We start from the raw sequence: 23,991 nt of genomic DNA, 5'->3' as shown, positions 1-23,991 counted from the left end.
AAGTAACATACAAGGGAGCCCCAATAAGGTTAGCAACTGACTTCTCAATGGAAACGCTTCAAGCCAGAAGAGAATGGAAAAAAATATTCCAAGTAATGAGAACCAGAGGCCTGCAACCAAGGCTACTTTACCCAGCAAGGCTCTCAATCAAGATAGAAGGCCAAATAAAGAGTTTCCCAGACAAAAGAAGTATAAAGGAATACACCTCCACCAAACCAGCTCTTCAAGAGATGCTAAAGGGACTGCTTTAAGGAAAGGAAGGAAAAGAGAAAGAGAGAGGAACACAGGCAGGAATAAAGGCAATTAATAACTACCTATCGATAATAACCTTAAACGTAAATGGATTAAATGCTCCAATCAAAAGACATAGAATAGCTGAATGGATAAGAAAACATGACCCACACATATGCTGCCTACAAGAGACCCATCTCAGGAAAAAGACTTACACAGACTGAAAGTGAAGGGCTGGAAACAAATTTTCCAAGCAAACAGACAGGAAAAAAAAGCAGGGGTAGCAATACTCATATCAGACAAAATAGACTTCCAAAGAAGGGCCATAAAGAGAGACCCAGAAGGTCACTTCGTAATACTCAAAGGAAGAATCCACCAAGAAGACATAAACTTTGTAAATATATATGCACCCAACATAGGAGCACCCAAATACATAAAGAAAATCTTGGAGGACTTCAAGGAAGATATTGACAGCAACACAATTATAGTAGGAGACTTTAACACCCCACTATCAAAAATGGACAGGTCTTCCAAACAAAATATCAACAAGAATATTGTGTCACTTAACAATACCCTAGAGGAAATGGACTTAACTGATATATACAGAGCTTTTCATCCCAAAGAAGCAAAATACACATTCTTTTCAAGTGTCCATGGAACTTTTTCAAAGATAGAACACATGATAGGACACAAAGCAAGCCTCAACAAATTCAAGAAAATTGAAATCATATCAAGCATTTTCTCTGACCACAAGGGGCTGAAACTAGAAACCAACCCCAAAGGAAAAAACCCAAAACACTCAAAATCATGGAGACTGAATAGCATGCTATTAAACAATGAATGGGTCAAGAACGAGATTAGGGAAGAAATCAAAAACTATCTGGAAACAAATGAAAATGAACTAACAACAACCCAAAACCTATGGGACACAGCAAAGGCAGTCCTGAGAGGGAAGTTCATAGCAATACAGGCCTACCTTCAAAAGATAGAAACATTTCAAACAAACAACCTAACCCTACGCCTACAAGAACTGGAGGAACAACAACAAAGACAGCCCAGAGCAAGCAGAAGGAAGGAAATAACCAAGATCAGAGCAGAGCTAAATGACATAGAGACTAAAAGCACAATTCTAAGGATCAATGAATCCAGGAGCTTGTTCTTTGAAAAGATAAACAAAATCGACAAGCCTATAAGTAGTCTCATCAAGAAAAAAAAGAGAGAGGATCCAAACAAACACAATTAGAAATGAAAGAGGAGAGATTACAACTGATACCACAGAAATACAAAGGATTGTAAGAAATTACTACGAAGAACTATATGCCAAGAAATTTGAAAACCTAGGTGAAATGGACACATTTCTAGAAAAATATAATCTTCTAAAACTGAATGAAGAAGAAGCAGAAAACCTGAACAGACCAATAACAGCAGAGGAAACTGAAGCAGTCATCAAAAAACTGCCAACACACAAAAGCCCTGGACCAGATGGTTTCACAGGAGAATTCTACACAGCATTTAAGGAAGAGCTAACCCCTATCCTTCACAGACTATTCCAAAAAATCCAAACTGATGGAAGACTCCCAAACTGTTTTTATGAAGCCAGCATCATCCTAATCCCAAAACTAGATAAAGACACAACGAAGAAAGAAAGCTTCAGGCCAATATCTCTGATGAACATAGACACTAAAATTCTCAACAAAATATTGGCAAACCGCATCCAGCAATATATTAAAAAGATCATACACCATGACCAAGTGGGATTCATCCCAGGGATGCAAGGATGGTACAATATTCGCAAATCAATAAACATAATACATCACATAAACAACAGCAAAGACAAAAATCACATGATCATATCAATAGATGCAGAAAAAGCATTTGATAAGGTACAGCACCCATTTCTGATAAAAACACTCAGCAAAGTGGGAATAGAGGGAGCATTCCTCAACATAATAAAGGCCATATATGAGAAACCTACAGCCAACATTATACTCAATGGACAAAAACTTAGAGCTTTCCCACTAAGATCAGGAAGAAGACAAGGATGCCCTCTCTCACCACTCCTATTCAACATAGTATTGGAAGTCCTAGCCACAGGAATCAGACAAGAAAAAGTAATAAAAGGGATCCAAATTGGAAAGGAGGAAATGAAACTGTCACTGTTTGCAGATGACATGATTCTGTACATGGAAAATCCTATAGACTCCACCAAAAAACTACTCGACCTAATAAATGAATTTGGCAAAACAGCCGGATACAAAGTCAATACTCAGAAATCAAAGGCATTCCTGTACACCAACAATGAAACTGCAGAAACGGAAATCAGGAAAAAAATCCCATTTGATATAGCAACAAGAAAAATAAAGTACCTAGGAATAAACCTAACCAAGGAGGTAAAAGACCTGTACTCAGAAAACTACACAACACTGAAAAAAGAAATTAAGGAAGACACAAACAAATGGAAGCATGTACTGTGCTCATGGATTGGAAGAATGAACATTATCAAAATGGCCATACTACCCAAAGCAATTTATAGATTCAATGCAATCCCTATTAGAGTACCAATGACATATTTCACAGATATAGAATAAACATTTCAGAAATTTATATGGAACCATAAACGACCCCAAATAGCTGCAGCAATTTTGAGAAAGAAGAACAAAGCAGGAGGGATCACAATACCTGATATCAAACTGTATTACAAGGCCACTGTAATCAAAACAGCCTGGTACTGACATAAAAACAGGCACATAGACCAATGTAACAGAACAGAGAGCCCAGAAATAAACTCAAGTCTTTATGGTCAATTAATATTTGACAAAGGAGGCAGGAGCATAAAATGGAGCAAAAACAGCCTCTTCAACAGATGGTGTTGGGAGATCTGGACAGCTACGTGCAAAAAAATGAAACTCGATCACCAACTTATGCCATACACAAAAATAAACTCAAGATGGATGAAAGACTTAAATATAAGTTGTAACACCATAAAAGTCCTTGAGGAAAACATTGGCAGGGAAATCTCAGACATTCCACGCAGCAACATCCTCCAGACATGTCCCCTAAAGCAAGGGACATAAAGGAAAGAATAAACAAATGGGACCTCATCAAAATAAAAAGCTTCTGCAAGGCTAAAGAAAACAGCACCAAATTACAAAGAGAACCAACAGTAGGGGAAAACATATTTGCCAATGATACCTCAGACAAGGGCCTGATCTCCACAATATATAAAGAACTCACACGACTGCACTCCAGGAAGACAAACAACCCAATTAAAAAATGGGCAAAGTACTTGAACAGACACTTCTCCAAGGAAGACATACAGAGGGCCCAGAGACATATGAAAAGGTGCTCAGCATCACTAGCCATCAGAGAGATGCAAATTAAAACCACAATGAGGTATCATCTCACACTAGTCAGAGTGGCCAACATAAACAAATCCACAAACAAATGTTGGAGAGGATGCGGATAAAAAGGAACCCTAGTGCACTGTTGGTGGGAATGCAGACTGGTGAGGCCACTGTGGAAAACAGTATGGAATTTCCTCAGAAAACTACAAATGGAACTGCCCTTTGACCCAGCAATTCCGCTGCTGGGATTATACCCTAAGAACCCTGAAACACCAATTCAAAAGAACCTGTGCACCCCAATGTTCATAGCAGCACAATTTACAATAGCCAAGTACTGGAAGCAACCTAAGTGCCCATCAGCAAACGAGTGGATCCAAAAACTATGGTATATTTACACAATGGAATTCTACCCAGCAGAGAGAAAGAAGGAGCTTATACCCTTTGCAACAGCATGGATGGAACTGGAGAGCATTATGCTAAGTGAAATAAGCCAGGCGGTGAGGGACAAATAACATATGATCTCACCCTTAACTGGAACATAATCAATAGAAGAAAAAAGCAAACAATATACAACCAGTGACATTGAGGTTGGGAACAGTCTAGCAGTAGCCAGGGGGGAGTGGGGTGGGGACAGTGGGAAGAGGGGATTGCAGGAAGTATTATAAAGGACACATGGAAAAAATCAGTGGGGATGGTGGGGGTGGGGGAGGGAGGTGGGTTCAGCTGGGGTGGGGGGTAGGGAAGGGGAGAAAAGGCATACAACTGTAATTGAATAACAAAAATTTTTTTAAAAAAGATGCTTAAGAGAATAAATAAAAGTTGTGACACCATGAAAGTCCTACATGAGAAAAAAAAAAAAGAAAGAAAAAGCTAATTGGATAGAAAGGTAGGTAAGGGGTTTATATAAAAGGTTAATTGGATAAGAGTTGCAGTTCTCATTTTCTTAGTATTTCTTTATCTGTTGATCAACAATTATTTATCTTTATCCCTTCCTGGAACAGAATGGCTTAGATACTGTGTCGGTCATCTGGCTTGCAGATCCCCTGGGGCACAAAGGTTGAATTGCTTGTCCTCTTGGAGTTGGTGTGGTCAGGCCTTCCAGTTCCTAGAGGAACAGCTTTCCACAAACATTAGTCACTTAAGCCTATCAACTATGACCGAAGCTAAAACCTTTAACTATTGAATTCCCCTATCACATTTGCACAGTGGTTGTAACCTTGGGAAACTCCCAGCTTAGCCACCGACTTGCCAGGCAACTTCAGGCAAGTTTTCTCCAGCTATGAAGGCTCTTTTGGGATGAGTGTTGGTGGCACTCACATTTATAACTCATTCCATGTTTTGTGTCAGCCCTGTGCTGGGGCCACATAAATTAATTAGTCCACCCACCTACCAAAAGCATTCTTGAGTATCCATGTGGGCCAGCCCCTGGGTCAAGGCTGAGCAGAAGAGCAGGGTCCTTGTGTTAAAGTCACAATCCATTCAAGGAGACGAGGAGGTGGGCAGTGCAAGCTGTCAGCTCCTAGGATGGAGCATGCCAGCCCCAACCCCTAATGACCATCCTGTGGCTAGAGGGGTGGAGGTGGGCACTCTGGCATGCAGCTGACGGAATGTGTCTCTCCAGGGTGCTGCAGGAACCTCCAGGGCTCTCTGCACTGAGTTCTGATGGTAGAAGTGGTGTAGGAGTCTGGATGGACTCTGATGGATCTGTGAATGAGGTGGGTACAAGGACATGTCTGGAGATCAGGGAGCAAGGCATGGAGGGACCAAGAAAGCAGTGTGGCCCAGAGAGAGGAGAATGGTCAGGGGGACTGGGGAGCAGTGACCCACTGGCTGGGGATGGAGAAATGGCAAGGACCCACCAGGCCTGTCATGTATGTGAGCATGCACATGCATGCTCACATTCTCACACACTCACACTGTCTATACAAACTCACACATGCTTGCCCTCCCTTAAACATGCCTCACATTCACACATTCACACACCCCCTCACACACTTGTTCACATATACACATGCTCACAGTTGCACACAGAGTTACACCCACACTCACACCTCGTGCACTTACTCATACACACTTAAACACACTTGCATGCACACACCCACTGCATACCCATGCACCTACAATTATGTCTCACATACACACAGATGCATTCACACTCTAACTTCTACACATACACTCACAAGTATTTACATCTCTTACAGAAAGCACTCTCTTGGTCTTTTGGCTTCTCTTGAAAAAAAAAACCTCTTGTATCAAAAAGAGGAGAAAAGAAAGAAAGCAAGAGAATATCTGCTTGAGCCCAGAGACAGGGTATGAATCTGGTCCAGGCCCTTCTTAGGGACTCTGCTCACCTCCCTGGAGCAATTCAGTCTCTGCTGGGGTTCTCAGCATACATGGACTCCTTACTGGACCCCAGAACTCAACTTTAGGGGCTGAAAAGGGGTGAAAGGGGCCTAGCTAATGTTTGGAAGGCTCTAGAGGATGGGTGAACTCCAAAGTTTATCTCCCACTGGCCTGACATAGTGCCTAAAATTCCACCTTTGTGTTCCTGCAGGGAGGCATTTAAACCCCCAAAGGCCAGTTTATTCTCTGGGAGTGGAGCCAGGTGAACCCACTCTTAGTGTCTTCTAGGGAGGGGTCACTCCCATAGAATGGTCCTCTTGCCAGGAGAAGCTTACTTTTCTCAGAGTTTTCAGTCTTAAAATGTTGAATTAAAAAAAAAAGATTTTATTTACTTATTTTTAAAAGAGAGAAGTAGGGAGGGAGAAAGGGACAGAATCATCAGTGTGTGGTTGCCCCTCGCATGCGCCCAGCTGGAGACCTGGCCTGAAACCCACGCATGTGCCCTGATTGGGAATCGAACCAGTGACCCTTTGGTTTGCAGGCCAGCACTCAATCCACTGAGCCACACCAGCCTGGGCAAAAATGTTGAATTTTACTGAATACTTTTTTCCCAGCATCTAGTGAGATGATCATGTAGAATTTTTCTTTTAGTGAATTGCATTGATGTTTTAGTATTGAACTATCCTTGCATTCTTGAAGTAGCCCTACTTGGGCACAATGTATTATTATCCCTGTAATATGCTGCTGGATTTGGTTTTCTAATAATTTGTTTACGACTTGGCAGCTAGGTTCCTAAGTGAAGCAGGCCTATACATCTCTCTTCTTGTAGTCCGTGTCTGCTCTTGATATCAGGGTTTTCTTAGTCTCATAAAATGAGAGGAGCTGGCACCTTTCTTTTTCTAGGCTCTGGAACAATTTTTTTTAATAGGATAGGAATTCTTGTGAGCTTTGTTCTACCATGTCTTGGGCTAGCCTCTGTGATTGTTTTTAATTTAATCACATGGCATCCTGTGAGGAGAGCATGATACTTCTCATTTAACAGATGGGAGAATGAGTCTCAGAGAACCAGAGTCTCTGGTCTGTGGTTAGACAGCGGGAGGTGGCTCAGCTGGACTGTGATCATAGGCCAGTCTCACTCCAAGGCCTGTGCTTTTTATGCTGTTCACCATGGTGCAAGAACTATCTGAGAGGCTGATCTATGGGAGAGCCATTGGCCTTGCTCTGGGTTTTTCCAGGGGAGGGTGGAGTGGCGCTGGGAAGAGTACTGACTGAGCATCAAGACAACTTTCCTGCCTCTCCTCACCCACCTGCTGGCCTACCTACATACCCACGAGCCATTCATGCATCCTCTTGTCTACTGACCCATTACCTGCCAGTTCCCTGCCATTCCTCAGCCATTCGTCCCCATGCTGATATACACACCAGTTAGCCTACTTTGCCATCCATGCTACCTTTCATCTCCTCAGCTATCTTTCCCCCCACCCATCTGTCCATCAGACGTTTATCCACACACTGATTTCTTGTCCATCCATTGATCCATCTTCCCAGTCATCTGCCATCCAGTCACCCACTTACCCATGATCCACCACCACCCGTCTGCTCACTCATCCATCTCTTTATCCGTCCACTGGCCACCCACATACCAATTCTCTTGCCCCTCTGTTGATCTATCTTCTCATCTGTCTGTCCTCCATCTGCTACCTGCTCATCGACCATCCACTTACCCACCTGTCGCATCCACTGTCCACCCACCCTTCCATCTGTTCATCTGTCCATCACATCCATCACATCCACCTACCCACCCTTCGCATCTACCCATCGCATCCATCACATCCACTCATCCATTCATACATTTACCCAAGCTTGGGGCTTGGCCTTAAAGTTGGGGTTGGGATTTGGGTATGCAGAAACTCAGAATGGAGGGCAACCTGATTTGGGATAATGGTATGGGCAAAGATGAGGGGTTGGGCACTTGTCCTCCAGTTTAGGTGGAATTGGGTACATGGAGGACAACAGAGGGAAATGGGTTAGGAAAGATTGGTGGGGGCTAGATGGTGAAGGACTTTGAATGCCACTCTTAGAGTTTTCACTTAGTTCTTGGTCCTGGGATCTTCAACCAGGGATTCATAAGTTTCAGGGAGTCTGCAAGACCCCTAAAATGATAACACAACTATTTTTGGTATGTGCTCATATATCTGTTAAGATGCTTGGCTGCAAGGAGCAGAAAATCTGGTCCAAGTTAGCTTAAGCTAAATGTGTTTATGTCATTGCAAAGTTTAGCTTTTCTATTAGCTTCAGCCATGACTGTATCCAGTTGCTTAGCAGCTATTACTATGACTCTGTTTCTCTTTTCTCTACCTATTGACTTTTTTTTTGGGGGGGGGGATAGTTTGCTCCAGACTCTACCTGATGACAAGATGCTTCAGGGATTCTTATTAATAAATCATCTCATGTCTAATACAGTGGGAAAGAGAGAGGCTATTTGCCCAATGTCTCACCTGAATTGGTTCTCATGGGCTCACATTGGCTCCGTGTCCATCCCTGAGTTAGGCATTGTTGCAAGAGGAACAAGAAGCACTGAATGGAGTGACAGTGGAGTGGTGTGAACGGCAGAACAAAATCTAGACGCTGTTCTTGGTAAGAGGGTAAATATATGTTGGGTGGTTAGAAAGCACCCCAGGTCTATTCTACCATGCTCTGTTTGCATTTTCCCTTTTTTGGTGGAAGGGGCTACATTATCCATGGGTTTTCTCAGGTTCTCAAAGGGACCAGAGATATAATAGGGATCCATTTAAGGTTTTGAGTAGAGGTGGGAGATCAGATGAGAAGTTCCCAGTGGCAGGACCATGGGCAAGCTGGATGGAGGATGCCTTGAGATCTCACAGAGAGAGGAAGAGGCCAAGGGTGTGACTCCCATCCATCTGGGGCTGGGTGGAGGGCGTGGGGAAGCCAGGTGGAGAAAGCAGTGAGCTCAGCCTTGGCTGACGGCAGGGCTGTTTCTCATCACTCCACCCTAGGAGTGTTTCTTCTTTCCAGAGTCCTGACTTGTGGGGAAGGAATATATCAGCTCCATTTTCTTCTCTCAAAGGTTGATTATAAGTCATGGGCATTCATTTTTGTAATTTCTCACTTGCTTACGTTGGTAATAAGATTAGTGATTATATATGAAGGGTCAGCTCTCACCAAGGGTTTGAGGAGCTTTTTATTAAAGGGAAAAACCTGACTATTCTACTTTAAGAGGGGTTTTCTCCAGTGGTTTTAAGCGCTCACTCATTGAAGGTCCACAGGGGCCAATGAGCGTGTGAGGGCTCAGGGCTCCTGGCACCCTCTCTGCCTTCCACCTGGGGTCCCTCTGCTCCTCAGCACTTATTACCCAGTGTTTGCTCAGAGGCCCAGAGTCCCCCTGTGCTCTGGACCTAGCTCCTCCCTCCTCCTTGGAGATCTCAGGCAACCCCATGTGTGTCTTCCGCTTTGCCTTCTCTCCCCTGGGCCTGACCTGTTCTGGCTTTCCTACCTGAAAGGACCCAGGCCCCTTCCCGAACCTCCTGTACCCTGCTCTTTTTTTTTTTTTCTTAATCTTCAAGCTCCATCATCCTATACATTCAATTTGAAAAATGCTTTTTATCAGAAATATTTCTTTTTTTTTGTTATTCTATTACGGTTGTCCCAGTTTTTTCCCTCTTTACCCTCCTCTGCCCATCCCATGCCCCACTCCCACAGTTAAGTCCCAAAATATTGTCCATGTCCATGGGTCCTTAATACATGCTCTTTGACTAGTCTCTTCCCCTTCTTTCCACCATTATCCTTTCCCCCCTCCTCTCTGGTCACTGTCAGTCTGTCCCATGTTTCCATGCTTGTGGTTCTATTTTGTTCCTTAGTTTATTTTGTTCATTAGATTCCTATTTATTTATTCATTTTTTGTCATTCTATTACATATGTCCCAATTTTCCCATTGCTTCCCTTGCTCTGCACCCCCACCCCCACTCCCACAGTCAGTCCCCACCCTGTTGTCAGGTCCATGGGTCATTTACATGATTGTTCTTTAACTAGGCCCTTCCCCTTCCTTCCTCCCTTATCCCCCCTCCCTCCTCCTTGTATAGGTGAGATCACCTTTTCTTCTGAGAATTTGTGACTATTATTTACTTCCCTCCCCTCCTCACCATTTCTTGTGTTAAAAACTTCTCTGCCCTTTGTTTCCTTTGTAGATTACTACAATTGGCTTTTTTTCTTTAAAGAGTCTCTTTTATTGTGAAAAAGCACACATACAAAAAGGACAGAAGGACATACAATTGAACAGACCATCGAACAGTCAGCACCTGGGTGAATCAGGAGGACTGTGCCACCCCACAGTCTCCCTCCCTCCCTCTTGGAGGTGCCCTCCTCTGCTCTCTCCTGTGACTGCTTGACTTTGCTTTCTGCTCTGCCCCCTACATTTGCATTCCCTAAATAATGATGTTTAGGTTTAATTTGGTTGTGTATTTTATATGACTGGGGTCTTCCTCACATTTCTTGAAAGGTCCGTTGCTGAGTTTCCAGTGTGCTGTGTGGTAGCCCCATCACCCCACAGGGACAGTGTCCACTAAGTGTACTGGATGTTCTGTGGAGACCCTGGGGAACTGGATATGCATGATCGGCCTTTTCCTCTTTCCAGCCTCTCTCCTTTCTTGGTTTTCACATCCCTCACCCACTCTTCCTTCTCTTGCTACTTACCTTACTTCCTCCTGTCACCAGACCGGCTGGGGGCTGGCCCTGCCCTGCCCTGCCAGTCTGGGTCTGGGACCTCTCTTGATTTGTGCAGGGAAGACTTCAAGAACAAGTCCAAGTGAGAGTCTGAGTGAGAGCAAAAGCAAGTTTTATTTAGGTAGAGACAGAGAGAAGGCAGGACAGTGGCACCCTGTGTAGGAAGTGAAAGTGCGTGTTCGAATGGACGCAGGCGAACGAACTCGTCTGTGAGTTCCTGTGGTCAGTTAGTTCTTGGGATTTTATGTTTCCAGTTTCTGAATTTTGTGGTGCCAAATTCTGTCTGTGCCTCCTGGTTGGGAGTGGCCTTGTTCCTAACATGGTCTTTCCCGGAGGTATCTTGGTGTTCATCCCCCATGGCCCTCCTTGTCCTTGTAGTGTTAGTTTTCATTATAACAATGACATAAGCTTTGGGTGTTTCTCTGACTAATTTTTCCTCCATCTTGGATGGATCTAGTTTTGGCCAGTCCTTGTTGTGTTGACTTCTGTGACCACCACAGGGGTTTCCTGCCATAAACTGTTACCCTCTGATCATGCTCACAGGTGGGGGCTCTGGTGAGAAATCTGCTCCCACTTCCTCATTCCACTTGCAGGGATTTTTCCCTGATTTCCTTCTGTCCGGCCTCACTCCCACTCTCTTCTTTGTTCCATGCAGGCCTTTGCACTTGCTGTTACCGCTGCCTGGGACTCCACTCCCCAGGCCTTTGTGTGGTAGCACATCTTTCCAGGCACGCCTCAGCCGAAGTGTTGCCTCCTAGTGAGGCCTGCACGCACCACTCTTGCCAGAGGAATGCCCCCCTCCTTCTCTTTCACAATGTCGACACTGTCTTATTTACTTGTTCCTTGTCTCTTTGTTCCACCAGAACGTTGGGCACATGAGGGTAGGACCTCTGTTGGTCTTGTTTACTGACACATCCCAGTACCTATAATAGGGGCTGTCAGGTAGCAGGTGCCCGATTAATACCTACAAACTGAAGGTCTCTGGCCATACATATTTCCTTGGCCAGATAGACCTGCACCACCTTTCAAATATCTGTACCACCTTTATTGGTGATGTAACCTGGGGAAGATCATTCACCCTGTCTGGGCCTGAGTGTCCTTATCTGTGGAGTATGGTTAAATAGATTAAACATCCTGGAAACTTGCAGTCCAGTGTCTGGCATCATGTCAGCACTGAGGAAGTGATCGTTATAAATATGAGCTTAGCAACAGTTAAAATTCCTCCTTATATTTTGTGCCAAAAACATGTTTATTTTTCCCAGTGAACTAGATGACTTCCTCTTAATAGACAAGGAGCACCGGGTTATCCTCTAATTTCCCTCCTAGTCCTGGTGACCAGGAAGCTTACTACTAAGGGGAGGTCTCAGGAGCAGCCCTTATTTCCTGTTGGGTCTTCAGTGTAGTTTTTTCCTTTCCTGTCTCTGCTCTGATTATTTGCTTTTGGCTCCCCAGTACATGTGTTATTATTGTTTTTTATTATGGTATAATATATATAACACAAAATTGACCAATTTAACTATTTTTAACTGTCCAGTTCAGTGACATTAAGTACATTCACATTTTGTGGATCCATCACCTCCATCCATCTCCAGAACTTTTTCATCTTGAAAAACTGAAACTCCATACCCATTACCTCCCCATCCCCCTCTCCCCAGCCTCCTACCCCCCGCCCCCAGCATCCCCCTTCTACTTTCTGTCTCTATGAATCTGACTACTCTAGGGCCATCGTCATATGAGTGGAATCACAGTGTGTGTCCTGTTGTGTCGGGCTTATTTCACTGAGCATAATGTCCTCCTGGTTCATTCATGGTTAGCATGTGTCAGAATTTCTCTCCTTATTAAGGTTGAGAATTAATATTCCTTTGTATGGGTAGACTACCTTTTGTCTGTCTACTCATCTGTCCGTGGACACTGGGTCACTCTCGCCTCTTGACTATTGTGAATAATGCTGCTAGGGGCATGGGTGTGCGAACACTGTTTTAGTAAATTACTTCCTTACCTCTCTGACACTGGGGTGAGCATGAGTAGTTTCTAGAACCGAACTCTCTTATCAGCTTCTGCCCAGGGGTGTGTGTGTGTGTGTGTGTGTGTGTGTGTGTGTGTGAGAGAGAGAGAGAGAGAGAGAGAGAGAGAGCGAGAGCGAGCGATGCTGTGGCCGCTGCCTGTGCCCTGTCTGGTTCCTCCTCCCCCAAAGAGGCACTGCTCCTTCAGCTGCCCTAGATTTGGGCTGCTAATGGCCCTTGTCCTGATGCTTGCCCAGGGTCCACAGGAGTTGCCTGTGCAATCCCCTCCCCTGCCCCCATGCCTGGGAGATAACTTTCCCTTCTCCTTACCTTGATCTTCGGTCAGTGACTGACTAATGCCTCTGTGGGTGGGATGAGCCCTGGGAAGCTGGTCACACTGAGGGGCTCCCCATAGGATCAGGCTCATGCTGGTCTCCAGCTGAGGCCTCGTCTTTGCCCAGCTTTGTTCTTTCCTCTATCCTGCTTCCCGTTTTCTTTCTCCTGAGAGTTCTTCCCCAGTAAACCACGAGCTCAAAAACCCAGCTCAGGCTCTGCTTCTGGGGGTCCCAGGCTAAGACAGTGTGTAACTCCTGTATTCTCTCCTTCAGTTCTGTGTCTTGTATGGCTGGGGGTATGCCACTGGATTCCTCTGTGACGGACCTACCTACTAGGCCACCTGGGTAGAAATGGGCTCCTTGGAAAGGGGCAAAATTTCCAGTGTCCATCACTTAGAGAAGAGGCAGGTCCTAACCCAGGAAACCTGGCCATTCAGGTGACCTTGGGCAGGAGGGAGCTGGAACGTCACCTCCTCTGGGCCTCTCTCCTTTGGGTGTGGACAAGAAAAGCGGTGGACCAGTATCACTCTGCTCTCACGCCCTATCTTCTGATTTTCCTAGAGAAGTTGGGAATCCAGCTTCAGTGTAAAATGTTCTGATTTTAAATATTAAAATGTTAAAATAATAACATTGCAAAGTTATAATGTCAGCAACTAATTTCAAAAGTACCATATGGGACCCCCAAACATGGTCTATGAATAGATGATCCAGCTCTCTGATTGGGCTTGGGGCAGGGCAGCTATGTAGGGTAGGCTGCTGGGAGGAGCTGAGGTGCTGCCTTCAGAGGTGCCCAGGGCAGGCCAGGTGGTCCTGATTACTCCTGTGTTTGGTATGTCAACAAGTGTCTTGTATGTTTGTATCCCTCCGTCATCTCCAGTTGTTTGAAAGTCCAAGTGTTTTGATGTCCCAGTGTCTTGTTTAAAAGAGAGATGCCCTGCAAATATATAAAAAGTTTTCAAGCCATGCCATCACCAGCCCGATACTGTTCTTATCTAGGGTTGCATGGTAAAAATACAGGATGCCAGTTAAATTGGATCTTCAGATAAATGATGAATAAGTATGTCCCAAGTATTGCACCGGACATACTTATACTACACAGTTATGTGGTATTTATTTCAAGTTCCAGTAATTTTTATTTGGTAGCTCTGGCAAGCCTATTCTTGGTCGGTGTCCGAAGAATCTGAGAACTGGAAAAAGGAAGAATTTCTCTACCTTGTGATTCAAAGGCATGTAAGGCCAGACCCCACTTTAGGTAATTGTGGTCCTGGTGGTGAGTTTGTGTCCCCTGGAGTCACCTGAGGAGCATCAGGGTGGCCTTGCGAGCTCAGAGTGTTTTCATCTGGGGCCTGCTCTGGATGGGTGCAAGCTTACTTTTTCAGCGGGGGTGATGTTGCCTTACTATAGGGTTGCGTGTTTATGTTTTATTTTTGGAGGGGGACAGCAGTGAGGGTGGCAGAGAGAGGAGCTTGCAGCCAGGGTGAGCCAAGGTAGCTGGTGTTCGAGCAGCATGCCAAAGCACCTGACACAGACTTCCCTCCCTGACCCTTCCCGTCTTCAGAAGCCCTGTGGTATGGGGGGCTGTGGGACAGTGAGTGTGTCTCCACACTCAGCCACCTCTCTGGAGGTGCTCCCTGGAAATAAACCCTTACTGAGTGTGTCGTTCCCCCATCCACTGTCCTGTCTCGTCCATGTTCAAGTTATGGCCTAAGAACCTAACCCCAAGCTACATTGGAAACTCCACTGCCCCCACCCACAGCAGGGGTCTGATCGACGAAGACCAAACTGTGACAGCCCAGACTATGACCTCAACTTACTCTTGCCTTAAGCCCACTCTGGATCTTCAGCTTGGGAGTCAAAGGCTCTCTGTACAGGGCTGGATGTACCCCTAGACTCTCATGTTAGTGGCTCCCCACCTTTCATTCCCACCTAAACACTGACTGTCCTTGTGTCTCTTCATATGGAGAGTTGGCGAACCAAAACAGAGAAGACCAGAAAGGACACCCAGACACCTGTCACCTGGATTTCACAGTTGTTAACATTTTCACATATGGCTGTTTTCGTACTGAAGTATGTTAGAGCATATTATAAACATGATGATATTTAAAATATTCATCTTTTTAAAATGCCAGTGTTTGCCAGGCATCACACCTCACAGAATGATTGGCTGTTCCTTGGTATCCTTTGATCCTCAGTCCATCCTTGGAGCCTCCTGTTGGCCCCAGCATCTCTCTCAGCGTATTCCTCATGCTGGGTCTCATCAGGAACCCCACATGCATTGGTGCCTATACCCCAGGCCTGTTCTAATGTAGAGCAGCCCCTCTCCTTGCTTCCCTGTGCGCTGAGGAGGTGGGCCTCTGTGCTATAGAAGTGTCCTGCCTCTGAATCACCTGCTTTTAGCTGCTGACTCAGGTCCTGGTGGTGCAGGCTGCACATCGCCACATGGCCAATGGCCCTGACACCTAGATGCTAAGATGGCGACAGTCATGGAATTTGCCCAAGAACTTAGGTGAGGCCAGGACAGGCTCTTTTTCTTTTAAATCTCTACATGGCATCAGTTGGGGACTTTGATATACCTGCCTCCTCACAGAGAAGGGCTCCCAGGTGGGCTCATGCACACGCCCAGTGCAGTGACCAAAAGGAGTGGACCAGCAAGTGGTTTCTCTGGCAGTCTGGCCCCACATCTTCCCAAGTGGCTCAGTGTTTCTAGAGACCTAGGTAGAGGCTGCCAGGCCTCGTGGAGGGGCTTGATGTGCCTTCTGCCGGTCTTTAGTGGGAGCAGTCACAGTGCGGAGTCTCATTAGTTAGGTGTGGTTTCAGTCCCACCCCTTAGCCAATTGCAAGAGACACATGAGGTCTATGGGTTGGCTGGATGTGTCACATCCCCTTCCCCCACCTCAGCTGGATGCAGCAACAACACACACCCCCAACCCACCCACCCAGACTGTTGGGGTTCCTGACAGGGGTACAGTATGGGATTTCTTTTGGTTTTCTCAGCTGGACCTCAGGAGCTAAGGGTTGGGTTAGCTACTCTCCTTAAATAATAACACACTATTATCTTCATCTCTGCCAGGTACTGCTCTTATACTGCTTCTATACTGCTCCTATTTTATTGGTCAGTTTATTCTACTATCTCTGCTCCAAAGCCATTCGTTTCCCTACTACAGGCAGATGAACAGCTCTGGTCTGTGTGGATCTGTTTAATTGCCTGTGTTTTGCAAGTGGTATTTTTTTTTTACCTTGGGTGTGTACATTTGTAATTGACATGAGTGGTGGTGTAACCAGACAAAAATGGAGGTTCAGCTGCCTGCGTTCACAAAAGCTAAACTGGTGAGGCAGGTGCTGGTGCAGAAGGAAAGGTTTTATCAGGTGCCACACAACCGGGGACAATGGTGGACTGCTGTCTCAGAGACCATCTCAGTCTTCCTGCTCAAGGCTGCAGTTCTTATAGGGATAGAGAGGGGAAAGCTTTTTTCCTATCCAATTATCTTTCTAGCTTTTGGAGTGCTCAGGGCCCTGTCTATTCATCTTTCTAGCTTTCCATGCATGCTTGGGCCCTATCCGTTCATATAAGGTAAGAACCTTTCTCTACTGCCATCTTAGCCAGCGGGCAGAGACCCCCTTGGCGCTCTGACTGACTGTTTTACAGTAACAGTGTTGGGCTCACTATCTTGTTCTGTTTCTTACCTTTTCCATTTAGTGTTCTATTTTTAAGGTCCATTCTTGTTGCTGTGTGTACACTGAATCAATCATTGGCTTTGAGTTCTGTGAGGTCCTCATGGGGCTGTGCCTGTCAGGGTCCCAGCAGGAAATGGGAGCCCCTTATGGGTGTCAACCAATGGCCATTGGTGCCAATTCAATGCCAACAGGAGTCCCCAGTTTGGGGTGCGGTGAAGAAGGAGACTTTATTCAGTGCAAACAGTTCAGTTGTGGTACCACATGACTGCAGCTGTGAGAACAACTCCAGAGTGCTACAGCTTGGTTAGGAGACAGCAGAGCTGTGGAACAGCATGCTGTGAAGAAGCCCTGGGGCAAGGCCCCTATTTGGGGAGGCAGCCCAGAAAATTTGTTCTTCAGTCTTTGGTGGAAACGGAAAGTACTTTCCCAAGCTGGAGGGGAGCTGACTTGTACAGACAGAAGTCCCTGTCCTGGTTCTTGAATGGTCTGTCCTCATGCAGATGAGGACTCCAAATGCTCACAGTTTGAACGGTATAGTTTGGTGAAGATGCTGATGGGGCTGTTGCTGTGCACCTCTAATTGGACAGGGAAAGCCTCAGTCCTATTGGTTGAAATACAACTCCAGGAACTCCTTTGTAAGGGCTGGCACAGATGGAAGAAACACTGTGCAGGCAGGCAGTTCAGTGCAGGCTTCTCTCTAATATGTGGTTTGTGTGAGAGGCCCTGGTGTGGAGATAGCTGCTAGGCTGTTTTTTTAGATTTTGAGCCCAGTTAAACCACTAGGAGTCCTTGGTAGATACCTTCTTTCTCAGGACATTGGGCTAAGGGAAGGAGTAGTTAATGAAGAGACCTGGAACAGGTGTGAGCAGGGTTGGGGAATCTACAGAGGGTTGGCCAGCTCTTGGAGTAGCAATGGAGGGTGGATAGGGAGCCCTTAGCACCTTGGGCCTGCAGGGGTGGGGGAGAGGCAGGTCTTATAACCCAGCAGGGTCACCCAACAGGAGCTATGGCCATGGGGGAGTGGAGACAGCCACTACCAAATCTCTGCCCATGTGGTAAAGTGGGTGTGGATGGGAAATGAGCACCCCAACCTCTCTCCCATCCTCCGATCTCCTCTTAGAGGCTGCCGTTGGAGAGTGTGGGAACTGGGTACACATTCCGAGGAGGTCAGCCTCCTCAGTGGAGAACAGGGTGGAGAAGGGCAGGGAGTGGATCTGGGGACAGGTACCAGCATGGTGACCTACCCCTGCCTTATCCCCTCCTACCAACAGAGAGATACCCAGTGACCACCGTGGGTGTGTGGACCTGGTGCAGGTGTCTTTAGGTAGCTCACAGGGTGTAAGAACTGCCATCATACACGGCTCATGTGGGTGATTTGCATGTGTGTTGCTGTCCAGAGTGTCCTCTCTCATGATCATTTAGGTCAGTTGGCATAATAATCATCATCTTAAATTATAATTACGTTATTATTAACGTAAATGTATTTTCTAGCTTTTCAGTTGAGGGTACAGAGCAGAGCCTGTGGGAGATTTTCTTTTTCTCTCCCTGCTCCTGGTGAGCTCTTGCCTTGGGAGTATGGCCCCCTCCCCCAACCGCATACACACCCATGGGCCCATGAACCATCCAGAGCAGCTGTAGAGATGTACTAGGGCCTCTTGAGGCTAACTCTTCTCCAGGTGAGCCTCCTCTAGGGGCCTGGCCCTTCCCCACTGGGCCGCCTCCTCCACATACATCCCAGCTGGTCCCATCCCCCTCATGGATGGCACACAATCTTCATACTGCAGTTGGGGCTCTGAGCAGCACGTGGCATTCCAGATCTCCACTCTCCCAGCTGGAGGCCACAGTGGGAATGACCATGGGGTTCCCAGTTCAGAGGTGAGCCCGGGTTCAAACATACCCAGCCACATGTGAGTGAGTGGAGAGGCCCTGTAGGCTTCATGGGGAACTGAGAGCCCCATGCCCTGTGTGACATCTTAGGGTGGCCAGAGCTCAGTGGTGTTCAAGAGGAGTTGCAAACCTGAATTTTCATGTGAACACTTCCAATTTGTAAATACTGGTAACTAATTTAAAACTAAAAACCCACCATGTGAGGTAAACAAATGCAGTCATGGGCTAGAAAGCGCCTCTGGACCTCTGGCCGTGACTGGAGGTGTGGTAGAACCTCTTCACTGTGTGCAGATGCAGAGCTGAGACTCAGACAGGGCAAGAGCCTTACTTAGGTTTGCATAGCAAATGAGGAAAACACAAAGCCAGGGCCTAATGTTCTTTATCATTCCTCTGGGGTGGAGGTGATGGGTGAACCCAAGATATGGAATCTACCTAGGAGTGGGCAGAATGTGATGCTTGGGGGGGTGGGGTCCAAGGGCCAGGCCACTGTGGGGGTGGAGAGGGTGAGCAGACCTAGGGGACTGACTTGTGGTGGGATGTGTGGGTGGGTGCAGCGGGCCTGGCTGGAAATAAACCCAGGTTCTCTGGGAGGAGCCTGCCAACCTCTGGGAGGAGTTATTCCCTCTTAGGGTATGTGGTTCATGTGATGTGATTAATGGAAAGGTGAATGGGGTTTGGGAGGAGGGTTTAGGTCTTAGTTTGCTTCTTTAACGACACTGTTGGGCATTGACTAGAGGGCCTCTGTGCCCCTACCCCTATCATCATGTAGACGGTGATTGATTTTGTCACTGGGAGTTGCAGGCCCCAGCTCTCCCAGTGCCTGATTCCTAATCAGACTGGCTTTATGGAGCCCTCCACCCTCCTGAAGTGGCTTCTCAGCTTAGAGGGATGTGCGTGTCACCTCTTGGAGTCCACTGACTCCCCCAGCCCCCTGGCCCAGATACAGACTCCTGTCTCCGGCGACATTCTTACCATCTTCACTTGGATGATCCCTGGGTTTCTCAAACTCAGTACTGACCACACTGGGCTGCAGTCTCCCCTGTAGGTCCACGGCCCTCCTTCCACAGCCTTCCCTGTGTGCTCTGGCTGAAACCGGGGCTCATCCTGGACACCTCTGTTGTCACACCCATGCAGTGTAGCAGCAAATCCTGTCAACTCTACCTTCAGAGTATTCCCCTGTGCACCGTCCTCTCCTGCCTCTAATCACTGGCCCCCTGGCCTCTCTGTTCTTGCCCAGCTCCCCTGCTTTCAACATAGCAGCCTTAATAGAGTCCCATCAAGTCATCCAGGCCCAGGGCTCCCAGAAGCCCTTACTGTAGTCAGAAGCCCTGCTTGATCTGGTTGTTACCACACTCACCCTTGCTCATTTTTCTCAGCAGTGATGGCCTTCTGCCATTCCTTACCTCCCTCCTGCTGGGCCTGCTCCAGGCCCTTCGCACCAGCTGTTCCTGCTGCCTGACATATTTTGCCTCTGGACAGTCACACGGTTGTCTCCATTGATTCACTGAGGTCTCAGCAGCTCAAATGCCATTTTCTTAGAGAAGCCTTGCTTGACCACCCTGGCTAAGATGGGCTTTTCCACACCTCCCAACCACTTCCTGTTCTATTTCCCTGTTCTCATTCATTTATTTCCTCATTGTACTTATTACATTCAGAAACCCACTGAGTTACTGTGGGTTTATGATCTGCCTCTTTGCATGAGAGGGTCAGTGCTAGCAGAATGGTCAGGAGGCCTGTCTTATTTTCTAATAAACCCCAAGTTCTAGAAGGATCCATGGCACAGAGGACTTGCTGCTCAGTCGTTGCTGGCTGAGTAGCTGGCAGAGGCAGACTTCCTTTCTCTGTTGTGCCTGGGCACTGAGTGGCTGCTGTGCTGTCACTGCCCCACTAGACACAGGTCCTGTGCTCTCAGGTCGTACTTGCCTGCCCCTGCTCTAGGCTTAGCCAGGAAGCAGGGAGCTTGTGGTCATTTCCTCTAGAAATAGCAGTAGCTCTGCCCTCTGCTTTCTTTCTCCTCTTTGTCAGAAACTTTTAAGAAGTTTTTGTTATTATTTTTAGGTTTGAAATGACAAACACTTAAAATACTAGAGATGCCACTTCATTGTCTTTTTATCCCTGTTTTAAAAAATCGGATAATACACAGTAGCCCAGGGTTGGGGGCTGGGAGTGGGTGGAGAAGGAGCCCTTTGTCTGTGACCCAGGAGCAGGCAGCCTAGGTGGGGACAGCCTGGCCCCAGAGCCACTATTGGCTGTGGGGTCCAGTGACTTTTGCAAGGGTAGCAGTGGGGGAGGCTGAGGACTGGTGAGAAGGTGGCACTTGAGTGGCCTATACAGGATGACAAGGAGGGGCTATGGAAGGAGAGGGCCCCGTGAGAGTGTCATGTGAGGGCCTTCGAGAGGGGAGGGTCAGACACCCCCACAGGGCACCTGGGCCTTTCCTTGCCATCAGCCTGACACAGGGGCATGGTTTGGGGCCTCTGGTGTGTCAGGTTAGTTGTTCTGAGATTTTGCTGGCTTTGCCGAGAAGGGGTAGCAGTGGAGTTGGGAACAGTGGGAGGTGGAGGTGTCCCAGGGCTGGACAGAGGGGGCAGAGGGTGGAGAGCTTCACAGAGTTGAAGAACTTGAGAGGTACATGGGGAGGGGGTGGGAGGTATAGGGGCATTGGGTGTCCAGGATAATTCCGGAAGTGGTGGTAACCTTTGCTGGGGCAGCTGAGGAGGTTGGTAGGCATATCCCTTATGGCTTAATTTGCAGAGCAAGGGGGTCTCTTTGAAGTTGTTCCTGAGCCCTGAGGTCTGCTCAGGGCTGTGTCAGGGGGTTGTCCGTCTGTACCAAGGCCTGGAAGAGAGCCTGTTGCTGCCCAGCTTTCACCTGACCATATCCTTTGGTTGCTCACAGGCCTCAGGGCAGATGGCTGGGGATTGAGCAAGATTTTGGGGGAGGGAAATTGTTTGGGTGGCTTATGTGTTCATGTGTATGTGGGACTGTGTGTGGAAGACCGCCCTAATGCCCTGAGGCTGCAGGTGAGACGGTGTGTGTAACTGAGGGTTGGGGCTGGCCTGTGAGCAACCATGGGTGCCTGTCATGGAGGGTGTGAGAGACCACAGTGCCCTAGACTGCTGGACATGTGCCCTGGTGAGAGTGCAGGCATGAGTCTGTGAGTGTGTGTGTGACTGGGCAGGAGGGTCCCACTTAGAGGCCGTGTGTCAGAAAGCACCTAGGGTGGGTCACTTGCCTTGAATGGGGCCATGTTGTACCCTGGACAGTAGACCTACAGCGCCTAGGCAACTGCGAAAGCTGCTGCCTGTGACTGTTCCACACATGTGGCAAAGCCTCTGCGAGTCCAGACACATGTGACCAGGAGTGTATGTATGGGGACATGGGAATAAGTGCACATGTGTGAATGAGGCTGGGGCTGAGGCTGTGTCCAGCTGCATACACACGTTGGTGTGTGTGCCTGGTGGGTGCATGTGTTTTCATGTGTGGGCCCTGTATGGTGCTGACAGGTGTCCTTTCCGATTCCCCCAGGGCTTCGCAGGAGAGGGGACCTTTTGGCTCGAGGTGGTACCTGGGCTTCCTGTGGGACCATGGTGCTGCTCTGGGAGCCTGTAGGAACCTGGCTGGCCTTGACCCTGGCCCTGGCCCTGGCCCTGGGTGCAGGCACAGGGATGGCAGCCCCGCAGCAGGACTGCACAGGTGTTGAGTGCCCACCGCTGGAGAACTGCATCGAGGAGGCACTGGAGCCTGGTGCCTGCTGTGCCACATGTGTGCAGCAGGGCTGCGCCTGTGAGGGCTACCAATACTATGACTGTCTGCAGGGTGGCTTTGTGCGTGGCCGTGTGCCCGCTGGCCAGTCCTACTTTGTGGACTTTGGCAGCACTGAGTGTTCCTGCCCACCGGGTGGTGGCAAGATCAGCTGCCAGTTCATGCTGTGCCCTGAGCTCCCACCCAACTGCATTGAGGCTGTGGTGGTAGCTGACAGCTGCCCCCAATGTGGCCAGGTGGGCTGCATCCACACTGGCCTCAAGTACGCTGCTGGCCACACAGTCCACCTGCCACCGTGCAGGGCCTGCCACTGTCCTGACACAGGTGGTGAGCTCATCTGCTATGAGGTCCCCAGTTGTCATGGAGACGTCGAGGCCATGCCCACTACTGCCACCGGGAACTTCTCAGAGACTGAGGACAGCGACTCTGAGCGACACTATGAAGACCCCTACAGCTATGACCAAGAGGTAGCTGAAGCAGAAGCAGCAGCAGCTTTGGAGGGTGAGCTTCAGGCAGGCACAGGGAGCCCAGCCACTCTGGGAGGTGGAAGCCAGCCTCTGTCTGCCATCCAGGCCACCCCCTGGCTGGCCGCCCTCCCTAGGCCAACAGCGGCTGCAGCCCTGGGTCCGCCAGCTCCTGTGCAGGCCAAAGCCAGGAGAGTGACAGAGGACAGCCAAGGGGAAGGGGAAGAAGAGAGGGAAAAAATAGCTACCAGGGAGCAGCTGGCAGCAGGTGGCCCCAGGGGGCTTGATAGGCCTCCTAGTACAGGCCCAGCCAGGCCCAATCTCCCTGTCCAAGAGGAAGGGACAGATGTTGGAGCAGGGCCCAAAGAGAACCTCATCCCAGACACCCAGGCCACCCCTCAAAGCCCTGGACAGGAGGGAGCCAGCCCCGTGGTGGGGTCAAGTACGGCCAGTGTCCTCCAGTCTCAGGCCACATCGAGTTCTCCTGGAGACCCAACGAAGCCCAGCAGCCATACCATGCTGACCACACTTCCCCACGAGGCCACCCAGGTCCTACCCATCCAGGAAGTGCCCAAGCAGCCACCGGTTCTGTCCCATCTTCAGCCAAAGGAGGACGCTGACCCCAACTCTGTCCATTCTGTCCCCAGAGGTGACCCTGAAGGTAAGCCCCTTTCTTAATTCCTTCAGGGGCACTCGGTCCAGGGAAGGGCAGCCTTGGGCCCCATCATTGCCCGAGGTACCTGCACAGCTGTCTGAGGCAGGGGAAGCTGGGTCTGTGGGGCCCCACACGTTAGGGCAGGAGCCTCTTAGATATAGTTTTCTCCCTGACTTAGCTCCCGGGGATGGAGTGGGTGGGTGGGGGTGAGGTCCCTGTTGGGCAGTCATTGCCGGGCTACGTGCATGGATGGTATTATTGCTGGGGCAGGGGGCGGGGCGGGGGTGGTGGTGGTGAACAATATACTATTACGGAAAGGACCCCCTTTTCTCTCTGGGGGTCCCCCCCACCTACTAGGTGTGCCTTGCCCGCCACCAGAGGAAAGACGTCTCTCAATGCCAGAGACTGGTGAAAAGGAAAGGAATTATTTATTTAAAAGTTATACAGACGTAGAGTAATGACTTAATGTCTTCATTAAAATACTAAAGTCCTTTAGAATACCCACAGATGCACACAGTCCTTCCCTCTCCCTCTGCCCAGTCTGGGGTA

General features: G+C 48.2%; 1 protein-coding gene across 8 annotated transcripts in view; it reads left to right on the top strand.

Annotated features, from left to right (window-relative positions):
- Positions 1-23,991, top strand: part of FBLN2 (fibulin 2) — a 92,839-nt gene that overhangs the window by 16,413 nt on the left and 52,435 nt on the right. For 7 of the 8 annotated variants that reach the window (XM_024578078.3, XM_024578077.3, XM_053918522.1 and 4 more), the window contains exon 2: positions 22,087-23,448. The exons of the other annotated variant lie outside the window; for it this stretch is intronic. In XM_024578078.3, the coding sequence (XP_024433846.2) occupies positions 22,146-23,448 (1,303 nt within the window). In that variant the 5' untranslated portion in view covers positions 22,087-22,145. The remainder of the gene's footprint in view (positions 1-22,086; positions 23,449-23,991) is intronic. 8 annotated transcript variants of the gene reach the window in all.

Source organism: Desmodus rotundus, chromosome 2 (assembly GCF_022682495.2).
Source record: "Desmodus rotundus isolate HL8 chromosome 2, HLdesRot8A.1, whole genome shotgun sequence".
NCBI classification, from domain to species: domain Eukaryota; kingdom Metazoa; phylum Chordata; class Mammalia; order Chiroptera; family Phyllostomidae; genus Desmodus; species Desmodus rotundus.
Note: the sequence above shows the minus strand (reverse complement) of the source record. Positions and strands in the feature narration are given on the sequence as shown.